The sequence below is a fragment of the Cheilinus undulatus genome, linkage group 5, assembly GCF_018320785.1.
Source record: "Cheilinus undulatus linkage group 5, ASM1832078v1, whole genome shotgun sequence".
In the NCBI taxonomy this organism is placed as follows: domain Eukaryota; kingdom Metazoa; phylum Chordata; class Actinopteri; order Labriformes; family Labridae; genus Cheilinus; species Cheilinus undulatus.
The window spans coordinates 25,962,095-25,974,779 of NC_054869.1; the positions used below are offsets into that span (position 1 = coordinate 25,962,095).

Genomic DNA, 12,685 nt, shown 5'->3' on the forward strand with positions numbered 1-12,685 from the left:
TCTGTGTCAGAAGTTTTCACAGAATTACTGAGGTATTAATAGAAGAGGGTAGCTGGAACTGCACTATCAAAAAGGAAACTTCCCCCCACACTAAAATTAAATCATTACTGTTCTTTGCTGTAGTCTGTTTATTTCTGCAGTGCAGAAAAAGAGGCGGAGTGATGTGGTCATTTCTATTTGTCAGAGTTTGTCTACATAACATCCTTACATGACGTCAATCAAATAGCATTAGTGCTATTGTCCAAGCTAACTTTTACATCATTTTGGAACCTAATGTGTCAAACTATTATTTGCTTATAATGGTCAAATTACTTATTGTACCATTTGAGCCCTTTTCACCACTGTCTCCACCCACTTTTTATTTTTGCAACTTTTGCAACCCTCCACTTATTTTCACTACTCTCTAACCCGTTTTCACAACTTAAGTCTCACATTTTGCAATGTTACCAATTTTTCCTCTGTAACCTATTGCTGCCACTTTTCACCTATTTTTGCTAGTTTTTGACACCTGTTTAACCATTTTCCTACTTTTTAAATGCTTTCCACAATCTTTTCACCTGTTGTCGACCCTTTTTTCCTTTCTTAATTCATTTTTGCCCCTAGGATCCAATTTTTACTTCCATGAACCCTTGTTGACACTTTATCCAATTTTTGCCACGTTGTAACCACTTTTTTTTTAACCACATTTTTCTGCCAATTTTTGCCACTTTTAACCCATTTTTATCAATTATCACTTTTATGTCTCTTTTTGCAATCATTTATTTCAGTTATTAGTTACTGGCCTCCTAATGTTTGTTCTCGTCATGGCTTATCTATGAAGTCTCACATTACTTTTTCAAAGGTTTTGTCAGTGTGCCCACTAACATTGTAAGCCTTAGCAAAAAAGGCAAATCTGTTATAAGAAAAGGGGTTTATGCTTTTAAAAAGGCTATATTGTACTACAGCGTTAATAAATAAAATTAGTTTTTTTTCTTTGATAAGAGTGGTTATTTTTTAGGTTAAAGATTAAATATGGTTATCACAGAATTACTTTAAAATGGGCCATGATTTTCCTCTCTTCCATATTTGACTGGGCCCAAGAAAGCTTTCCCCCCTTATAGATGGCCTTGTCCCTGGTGCAAAAAGTGAACTATGCATTTTGTAAAATTAATTATAATATTTAACTAAACTGATCCCTTTTTAAATCTAAAACAGCATAAGGACATATCTTTAACATAAACCAAAGAAGGCAAATTAAACCCTCTATCTGATTAAAAAGGAAACATGCTCTTGATAGAATTACATTTCTAAAAATCTTTTATCATAGGACTTTAAGTTAGTGATTAAAGACTAAAATACGAGAGAAGATAAATACTCTAAATCTAGTGCATTCTGCATAGTTTGGTAGGTGGTAACTTTAACGTTGTTTTCGGGATGTTTTTGGAGCAGCTTTCCTCACCCTGGCGTCAGTTATTTCAGCGTTTGTTTTGCAAGGTCATCCACCTTGCCATACATGGTCAGTGTTGAGTTTCTATGTGAGCTGAGATCAAATCAAGCCTGAACCCACACAGTGACCTCACTCAGGGAACAGATGGGTACCGAGGGCTAGGATGGCTCAAGATCGCCAACACTGCCACACAAAAGGACTCCTGTTATTGTCCTCCAGATAATGTTTAACCCATGACAGCGCTCATTTCCTTGTGGTGGTTTGAAATGGAGTTATTAGTTGACACAGACGCATTTTTGTACAACTGACCTCGACAGCTTAGACTATAAGGAAGGTCATTTTCCTTTAACTGTTTCAGTTCTCAGTAAGCACTGAAAAAACAACTTCCTCAAGAGTATGCAGTTCAGGTCAGCTGCGTGATAACTGTGAGCCTGTAAGAAGGGAAAATTTGCCATTTCTTCATTAGTTTCAATTCCTATATGACATAGTAGTAATGTCTGCAACACAATGCTTTCACAAACTGGACTGATGAAATAGGCTCTTGAGCAATAATGTTACAGAAAAGGGACAATTTCCTTAACTTGATGCTCCTGAGAGGAGTTTTAGTTAATCAAGAAACAGACACTTTTATGTTGATAATATTGTGCATCTCTTATTTTTATTAATTTTGTAAATGATAAAACAAATACCACAGTATGTCACATTTCTGGCTGCCTCTTGTTTTTCTGCTTCTCTTGTGTCCCCTCCCCCTGTCTGTCTCTGAGTGTTTTTGTGCCACACCCCTCTACAGTCAGAAATCAAGCACCTCGCTGGATCACCTGGAACCAACACCTGCATCCCATCAACTCATCTGCCTCAGTATAAGAAGCCTGATTTCAGCTCCACTCGTTGCCAGGTTATTACATCCACTCTATGATATAGTTTCTTGGCCGAGCTGCACTATTGAAGCTCAGCCTTTTTTTGCTTTTGTTTTTTTTTGTTTTTTTACCAGTGATATTAACAGTTTTTTTTCTCTGTGTCCAGATCAAAACAACTCCTCCAGTAACACAAGAATTCACCCATCTCCTCAGCTACCCAAACCAACCAGCCAGCCTACAATTCTGCCGACAATAAATCACCTTAAACTGCTCACCTAGTCTGTCTGCTTCTGGGTCCTACAACAATGACTTCCACACCTAACAGAGTACTCTGAAATAACTTCAGTTATGAATTTGAAGCACACTGTGTTGCCATGTGCATGGACTGTGCTATAATGTCTGTCTTTGACTTGACTATTTGCTAAATTGATTATTTCTAAAGTGTATGGTCATTTTTAATATTTGTAAAAGCTGCTTCTAGGTCAGACTAAAGGGAAAAAAATAAAACATCAGAAAACCAGAAAAGCACTCAGAGAGCGCAGACTTCTGCCATTAGCCCTATCTCCCAATAGTAAAGAATCCTTTAAAAAATTCATGGATCCGTCCTCATGTATCCCCCACCACAGCATGTGCCGATTACTCCCTCCCTGGTGGGGTGGAAACACAGTGAGGCAAAGCATTGGCTTCACTACGGGTGGACTGTCATGGTGGAAGCATGACAGTCGCACCCATGGTCTCACTGGACGACTGGAAGTCATGGCAGAGGGTGAATATTCCTCTATTCCTCCCAGCATTGTGAGTATTGTTGCTACAGTTTGCTGTCTTTCTCTCTGTTATGCTCCGACTCGTCTCCTCGACCGGGCGTGTGTCTTTCAAACTCTATAAACTCCAAAACTTTGAATAGTAACACCCAAAATGCTGCTGGGATTGACGTTACACTCTGCCATCTCCTGGTGTAAAGTGGTAACAGTGCAGACCTCCGCCATTAACCCTATCTCCCAATAGTACAGAATCTTTAAAAACATTCCTGAATCCAGACGGTGATCCGGATCACTCCCAAAATCTAATCAGTTCTTCCTTATGCCATTTCTTGAAAATTTAATCGAAATCCGTCCACAACTTTTTGAGCTATGTTGCTAACAAACAAACAAACACACCCGATCACCCACTCAACTTTGTTGGAAGCATCAAGATCAACATAAACCAAAAGCTCCTTACAGAAGCTGACAACTGACAAAAGTGCGCTTCTGTAAGGAGCTTTTATGACGCATAAATCTTCAAGAGATCAGGAAACAATCTCACCTCTGTGTGACTTTAAAATAAATGATAGGTAAATATAGTCAGAAAATATGACTTTGGCATTACTATTACTAAGCCATAACCAGGAGTCATCAGTCTGAGACCCCCACCTGCCTTTTTTTTCGATGTGTGGCACCGTGACATATGATGATGATGATGATGTGGTTTCCTTAGGGTTTCCCTTATTCATAGAGGAAAATTGATCATGTTGGTGCTTAAGTGAACATGTCAATACAGCCTTTAATTAACAGCACTCTCTGTTATTCTGAATATTTACCATGGATTTTCAGAATCTGAGCAGGATGCAGATAAGATTTGAAAAACCTGTCAAAATGAATGACACCTGCTGAGGGAGCGGCAAGTAATTGTCAGAAATCCAGCAGGAGCAGGCCGGAGGCAGGGCTATAATTAAAAACTAATTAACAAGGGACTCTCTCTGAACTTAATCTGACACTTACTCCGACACATGTCTGACCACTTTTCAGATATCAAAAAGTTTCTGAATCAATGTTAAGACAATTACTGTTCTCTTTTTTTATGTTTAATGTTTGTGATGCTATATAATATCTAGCAGCATTGGTACAAAGTTCAGATAAAGTTCTCACTTTTTGGGACAATAAAGGAAATCCATTATCTCAAAAAGCTGAAGTAAAAGCTTAGTAAAGAAAAGAAGAAGAAGCCAAAAAAAAGTTGGTTTGAGACTAAAATGAGATAACATGGGTTGAACACAGTGTGAAGTGTTCTTTACATGACACTGCTGCTGTTTTTCCCACAGTCAGAGAGCACGAGATAACTCAAAATAACAAACTGCACCGACTCGGTTTTTATGAGAGCTCAACCACTCTACAGTTTGAGGGAAATTCCCTCCTTTTTAACTCATCATATTTTAACCTCCTATTCATATCACTGACCAGAGGAGTTGGTTTACTCACACCTGCTGTAAATGACAAAAGAGGTCATATGATGACTTTTTAACATCCTTAACGTATGCTTTGGTTAAGGAAAATGTTAATAGGAAAACTTAGCATTTGAAGCATGGACTATGAAGCATTTCTTCTTGAATTCAATACATATTGCAGTGATAAGACACAACAATTGCCTGTTGACAAAAACATCACCTTTTTGGTTAAAGATCAAGTTTAAGAAAACCAAACAGAAGCAGCTGACCTTTTTCAGGTGATAGCCATCTATACTAGACATCTATGTTGTTGCAAGCTGGTAAGGACTGTTTTGAAACTTTTTCTTTATGACTTATGTTGATAAGAATTGCACTCTGAAGGGATCCAAAGACTGAAAATTGAAACTGGAGTCTAATAAGCACAATTTACAGTCATGATTTGCATTTTGAGGAGACACATGATCCAGACCCACGCTGCAAAACAAAAAAATCGTTAAAAGTCAAAGGGGCCTGTGCCGAGGTTTTTTTTTTTTTTTTTCACTTTTAACTAGCTAATGAGATCCATATTGTTAATGATAAACCAAACAAGTCCTGTAAATGTGCTTACGATATCATCTCCGGCATCCTTTGCTGCAGTGACTGACAACACAAGGACCAGAGGAACAACAGTGGTGAACCAGGAGAGAGATGAGATCTGGGGAATCACCTGAAAAAAAAAAAAAACAAAAAAAAAAAACACCCACAGACAGAGAGAGAAAAAAAGGCACGAGTTTCCTTTAGTTTATTTTAACATAGGGAGTAATTCAAAATGAATGGTGGAGAAAACAGACATTAAATGCAATTTTTGGTCAGGAGTAGTAGACAAATAAAAACACTTTTGCACCCTGAAACACAAATTTAAATAACGTTAATATGGCATCTGAAATTATTAGCAACTCTATCATAAAAGACAAGCACAAAGTAAAAATGGTGGACAAGCAAAATTTAAACAGGTGGATATTTCCTCTGAGAGGGAAGGCTGGGGCTCAGAGGGGTGAGCTGTTCTTGTATTTTTAAAGACATAAAGTAAGATATGTGCGGGCTAATATATATATATATATATATATATATATATATATATATATATATAATATGGGCTAATGAGGTTAAGTGACAAATATTGTTTGCCTGTCACATTCTTGTCTGTCTATCTTTGCTTTCCAAAACATTATCTTGGGTTTGTATATTTTTTATTTCAATGGAAAGTCATAAAAAAGGGCAAGCTGTCTATCTGTTGTAGTGAATCAAAGAGCGCATAACATTGTTCACAAATCCTGATGAATTGTTGTGTATAATTGGATAAGAAAGGCATATATTGATTTGAAAACACATGAAATATCTGCGTATATTTCATCTCATAAAACTGAAGTTCCTGCTTGCCCCTCAGCAAAGAAGTCACTGCAGTCAACCTCTGTGGTGCAACATGACTGTTTTCTGTTTTGCAGAAGATGAGGCAGTTTCCTGTGTTGGATATTGCACTTCCTTAGTCTCACTGAACTTGATTCATCTACATCCTGTTCGGTGTAGAGAGTGCAGAAACTTGCTAAGGATGCTTTGTGTTGGTTTATATCTTGGATGTGTGTGAGACAGTGATTCCTACATGCAGTTTGCATGTGGGGATGGGTTCATTTCAATCAAAAGATGTTCAATGTGGATTTTTTTATGATTAAAAAAACATAATAAATATCCTTCATGATATCACTTCACAGAAAAATCAAACACTATAACTTTGAGGCTATAGCTTAACATGATCAATAAGAAAGACAATTTTATGCTCTGATTTACCCTACATGAATTTTATTATGTAACCAATATTATAATCACTACACTAACTGATTATTGTTGTGCAGTGTGGCTACTATCTATCTATAAATACTCTGGTTGTTGCTCCAACTAAAATAGGACTCACTTTAATTCTTTTCTATTGTGACACAGATGTTATGTGATGTTGAAGACATCTTACATTTTTAGAACAAAACAACCGGCCAAAGCTAACAAGGTTCCAATCTATTACAAATACAATGTTAGTCCACTGGTCAGAGAGCTGATACAGGATTATCAGGACTGTCTTTAACATTATTTAAATTCAATAATTAATTTAATAAGTCTTAGCTAAATTAATCTTGAGCATTTTTATGACTTGAGAGTTTCTTATATAGAACATTTAGTGGACAGTAGCATGATAGCCTTGCCTGTGCGTGCGTGTTTGTATTCGTATCCCTTACCTGGAGCACCAGCAGAAACAGGAAGTAGGCGTTAGCGATCCTTTGGAATTGCTCAAACAGGTTGAGAGGTAGGAAGGTGAAGAAGTTGTACTTGGATGTCTTGATGGCATTCGTCTGGTAGAGGTGAAGAGGGAGGGAAAACACAAAGGAAAAAGTTACTGATTAAGTATTGAAATACAAGATTTCTCAAAAAGACATTTCAAGTACTTATTGATATTCTGAATAATATTTCAGAATATTTCAGTGAAATAGAAATTGAAGTGGTATTTTTCTAACCTCTCTCTGTTACTGAAAACACAATACAATTTATTATTATTATTTTTTCCTATTGGTGGTAAGTGTACACCATGTTTAGAGGAGATGTGAACCTGTAAGTTTCTCAAGACTGGGGGTCTTCAACCTGACATGCCAGATGGATTTGTTTCACACATTCTTCTGGTAAACCACTCATAGGCAGCGTTTGGGAAAGGGCAGAGCCTTTGAAAAAAAACTCGGAGGGTGATTGGAGGAACGTTCTGTCTGTCACATCTTTACAGGGCGTTCAGAGCAACACAACACGTGACGTAGCTGCTGCTGAGGTGTGCCGCTCCAGAGGAGTAAACTCCATAGAGAGCTGAATAACATGAACCATGCAGACATGTCAGTACACGACTTTTGTCATTTTTGATAAGAAAAGAACTAAATGCTGTTCTTGTTCTTCTTTTAACAAAGAAATGTCATCAAGTTCTGATAAAACAGGCGCTTTAGCAGCATCCACGCTAAGCTCTTCCACCACAATTGCACCGGCCTCTTGTTGCTGCTTGCTTACGTCATGAAAGTACTGCTGCCGAAAGTACTGCCCCTCGATGCTGATTGGTCATGTCACTTTCTAACTGGGTCCAAACAGTTCAAATGGGAGCTTTGCAAGATGGATTCTCCAGTGAGAATCCTTTTGCTTTGCAGGGTTAGGGGGTCATGATATAATTCAGGATCAGTTCTCATATTAAACAGATTCCTGATTCACCACACATCTTATAAAGGGGTGACCATTTCTGCATCTGCTTCTGTCTGCTGTGCTTTAAGTTGCTGTAAATTATTTGATATACAAAAACATGAAAATTAAAACAATTAACAAAGAAAACAGTAATTTGTGCATAAATTGCAAAAAAAAAACAAAAACAAAAAACAACTTAATATGAATAGAAGGATCTGGCTTAATCAGAAACATATTCATCAGACGCTAGTTGTGGCAAAAAAATCATAAACCAAAAGTCTTCCATGTTAATAATGCTGTAGCAGAGCAGGTGTTGTGTTTTAACATGTGACCATGTTAACCGGTGACTTTTCAGCTGACAGTGTTAGCGGTTGTTGTAGTTAAAACAAAGTTAAAACATTGAACATTTTCTGTCTTACGTTTATATAAATATTTATATAATATCTAATATTTAATGGGAAAAAATAATAATATAATGAAAAGTAAACATATTTAAAGTTTTTGATATCTTTTATTAACCCAGATCGATTTCATGTATAGTCACCAGTTAACATGGTCACTTGTTAAACCGTAACACCGGTCTTTAACATGAAACAGACCACAGATCCTGTTGTTTATATTGTCTATATCAGTCAGCAGTTCACTAGCAAGGACCACACCACAGCAGAATTGGTTTCAAGGTTTAATTAAGATTTATAAGTATGTGCTGTGAGACTGTTGTCTGTTGTGATGAAAGATGAGGGATGTGGGTAAGTAGTTTTAGTCTAGTCTGGAAGATGCATGAAGGCTTGGCAGAGAGAGACCCAGGATGGGGGTTTCGTCTCAGGCGTCATTCTGCCCCAGCTGATCTCGACCCCCAAAAGAGTTATGATCGGATGGTGCCGAGATAAGTGTGAGCTTGACACAGATCATTGAGGTTGTTACAAATGTATGAGTGGTAAGCTTGAGATGACCAGCGTCCAAGGGTTTGGATGGTTTTGTCTGAAGAGCTGAGTCTGGGTACTGAGGGTGCTGCGTGGATGTGAGATGAATGGGCTGAGTAGTGTTCTGCCTGAAATGCAGAGAAGTTGGTAAAGAAACTAGAATCGGGTGGCCATTTTTCCAGTGTCTGTGAGGAAGAGAGGGTGGTGAGGTGAAGCTCTGGTGGCATACCTGGAGCCGATGTACATTATATTGCCAAAAGTACTCGCTCACCTGCCTTGACTCGTATATGAACTTAAGTGGCATTCCATTCTTAATCCATAGGGATTAATATGATGTCAGTCCACCCTTTGCAGCTATAACAGTTTCAACTCTTCTGTGAAGGGTTTCCACAGGATAGAGTTGGAGCAATTTGGGAACATCTGAGGAATACAAAGAAGGTTAGCAGGAACGTGGCCTTTAGGGTTGAATCTTCAGCAGGGGCTAAGTACCCTGAGTGGAGAGAGCGGATGCAGAGGCTGAGTAAGCCAGATGCGAGAGGCAGGTGTTTTGTGGTAGTGGCAGGTTCCTACTTCCTTAAACCTTTGATCGACAATGTGACTTGGGGATGAGAGATTGAAGATTAGTGGAAGCTGGTAGTGAGTTTGATGATGAATTTTATTCCTGCTAGATAGGTCTGAATGGCGGAGGGCCGAATTTTTGTATTTTGTGAGCATGAAGTTGCGGATGGACATGATGTCCAGGAGGGAAAAGGAAATTAGCATGTGGTATGATGAGACTTGAAACAGTTCCAGCTGGTGAGTTAAGCGGAGGGTGTTGAGAGAGCTACGCTGTTGAGGATTGCATCCTGTGAGGCTTGTGAGAGGTTAATTAGCTGTGGAGCTAATTGAATGCTGTTGCTGAAAATGGTGGGACCGGAACTGGATGAGGATCGGATTCTGGGGCCGATCGCCTGAACTTCTTTGTTAATGATCTTGATGACTGCTGATCACTGCTGTTTTATCAGAGTGGATGAGTATGGATTTCCTTGACCATTTGTGCCCCAAAATATGGCCGCGATGATGGGATAGAGTTCGTAGAGAGCAGATAAAGGAGACTGAGATTCAGAGTTTAATGACTGTAGTTCTGGTGGCCAGGGGGAAGCGAACCATCTTCCCCTGTAGTAGTCTCCGAAACCTATGGAGGGGGCTGCATCTGAATGAAGGTGAATGTCTTCTTCGGGTTGAGTGATGAAGTCGTCGTAGAAAAAAGTAAATGCCATTCCAATAAGACTGGAAATGTTACCACATTCGCATTTCTGTTTTGCATGCATCATCAAGGACAATTCTGTTATACAAGGAGGAGATGGCTGCAGCTTTTATAAGAAGGTTGGTGATGTGAATGATGTAGTCGAGGTGGCCGAGAGGTGCTAACAGCTGGTGTTTGGTGCATCTGTCTGTTGAGATATAGTTTGAGAGGAGCAAAGTGATGTGCTGAGTCTTTTCTTGAGACAGTAATGTCTGAAAAGAGACAGAGTCGAGGTTGATGCCAGGAAATTTGATGGATGTACGAGGCCCTGATGTTTTTTCCTTGGAGAGAGAGATACCTTAATCCGAGAAGGTCCTTGTAAGTGTGGCAAGGCTGAACTGTGTGCTGAGGTCCTGTGCGGTCGGCAGGCGTATTAGGATTGTGTGAGCAGGTACTCCTGATGTGAGCACTGCCGCCGCAGGAGCAGATGTGCAGGAGGCAGCAAGTATAAAGGGTGCATCCGAAGGGGTTGGAGTTACTGCTCACCATCCTTGCGGCTTGGTAAAGGATTGGTCTTCTTCGTTTGTCGACTCCTTTGGGCATGGGTGGTTGACTGAAGGCCAAATGCCAAAGGTTTTTTTTTTAAATTATTATTATAATTATTATAATTATTATAATAAAAAAAATTTATTCATTTAATTTTTTGTCTAATGATTGGAGGGGTGGTGCTGCAGGTGATAGACTGTTGAAGATAGAAGTGTTGCATAAGAAGGATGAATATGAGCGAGGTGGAAGAGTGCTGACAGCGCATGCTGTTGTGAGATGGAGCTCCACATAGCTCACATGACAGAGAGGTGGGGCTGCTAAGATGCGACTCTATAGCTTGGAGTCGAGGGTGCCCTTGCATGTTCCCTGATTGAACTGCAGTATGTGGTCAGAAGCTTGGTTAGCGAAATGTACATGGTAAAGAAGCCTGTATCTCCGAATCAGAGAGCCATGTCCAGAACGATGGTGAGATAATCATGGAGCCCAGATCTGCAAGAAGGAAAAGCTGAGCAGATAGTATCATGGTACCTGGAAAAGCTAAGGTAATGACGATAAGGACCCAGGGGTGAAGGGACAAGGATGAGGGTCAAGGGATGAAAGGATGTGGATAAGGGTCAAGGGGTGAAGGGATGAAGATAAGAGTCGAGGAGTGAATTAGGAGTGGTATTAGGGTAAGGGACGAGGGAAGAAAGGATGAGGATGGGGTGAAGGGATGAGGGGAAGGGACGAAGATGCGCCATGCTGTTAGCTGCTAATGCTAACAGCGCTAGCTAATGAGCCATACACCTGCTGCATTAGTGTCTGAGACGGCTCACATAGGAAAATACTTGCAGCTGCTGCAGTTGAAAAGGCACTAAGGATGTAATAAAGTATGGTTAAAAATACTGGTTCTTTGAAATTTTGAATCTATTCAGAATTGTAGAAATTAGTATATGAGATTCTGACATTAATCAATTTATTCCAGCACCTCTGGTGTTTGGGGTGACTTTGGCTGTGAACGTAAAGATCGCCGCCCCTTAAGTGGAGGGTCAGGGGTTCGATACCCAAATTCCTGCAATGTATCCTATGAAAAGACATTTAACCCCAAATTGCTCCTTGAACTTACCCCAAACACCAGCAATGTCCAGAGCAGTGGCCTCTGTCTGTTTATTCAGTCTATATTTGAGAAAGAAGTCTGAAAGGTCAAAAACTGTGTCTGGACCTTAAAGTACAGAACATAAGCCAATCAAAGATCAAGAGCAGAAACAAAAGAGCATCTCAGAAAACATCCTCATCCTTTCTTCTCATGAAAGAGCTTTTTTCTATATAGCTTTGTTTTTCTATGTTGAAAGCTCCTCGTTGGGTTGTGTGATCAATCCTGGAGGCAGATGTTTGTCATTATGACTGGGAGATCTGGTGGGAGGTGTTTCGTCTGAAACAGGTGCATCTTGTCAGTATGCTGATAGCTCAGACTCTGACTCATATGTGGTTTTATCTCCCTTTCAAACAAAACCACCCACTGAATGGGTGTATTTTTCTGAATGTAATCATTTTGTTATTTTGGACTAAAGTATGACTAAATGCATACAGAATATTAAAAGTGAAGAGGGAAACGTTCACTGTTCTTCTTTTTTTCAGCTTTTTGACTGATTTGCTTCCGTTTTAGATTCTGTATTGAAACAGGACAGGGCATGCATGTGTTTTGGTAAGAGCTGCTACAGTACAGTAGGTGTTTATTTTGTATAAGCAGAAAGATTTACAATATTTTGTTAAGGATATTTTATAATGCCATTAATTATCTTTCCCTCATTCATATAAAATTTGATACTTATTTCTGTTTATCTCCCATGTATTTCTTTTTTTCTGATTGATTTTTTTAAAGGTTATTCGATATTTCATCGAAGCATAAGGCGACACCTATTTAATGTAAGTTCTTATTTTGATAGATTGCAAACAGGCCACCAGTTTTGACGACAACAGCTTCTATTTATGGGGCTAATGCACAAAACCACTTGGCTTGCAGTGACCCCTTTATATCTTTTAACTCTTCATCATGCCCTGATTATCATTAGTGGTTTTGGAAGTTATCTGTTTCACATTTTTATTCTCCTTTCATTGTTTCTTTCCAAATAGATTATCTTTGACTTTGGCTAACCTTTAGTCTCCTGACAACAGACAGACACTCGAGAAGCACAACACACCCCAAAGAAGATTGCACAAAAGTAGAAACATCCTTTGTGCAAAACGTGCGTGGGTCTAATCAGCTGTACATGCTTTTCTTATAGAAGTACTTAC

The 12,685-nt window shown here is 39.1% G+C and overlaps 1 protein-coding gene across 4 annotated transcripts in view; it reads right to left on the reverse strand.

The window, feature by feature from the left end:
* The window catches only part of LOC121509692 (phospholipid-transporting ATPase ID-like), a 60,571-nt gene that overhangs the window by 20,197 nt on the left and 27,689 nt on the right, over positions 1-12,685 (reverse strand). For all 4 annotated transcript variants that reach the window (XM_041787276.1, XM_041787279.1, XM_041787275.1 and 1 more), the window contains 2 exons: positions 6,745-6,858; positions 5,088-5,186 (listed from right to left, as the gene is read on the reverse strand). In XM_041787276.1, coding sequence (XP_041643210.1) covers positions 5,088-5,186; positions 6,745-6,858 — 213 coding nt within the window. The remainder of the gene's footprint in view (positions 1-5,087; positions 5,187-6,744; positions 6,859-12,685) is intronic.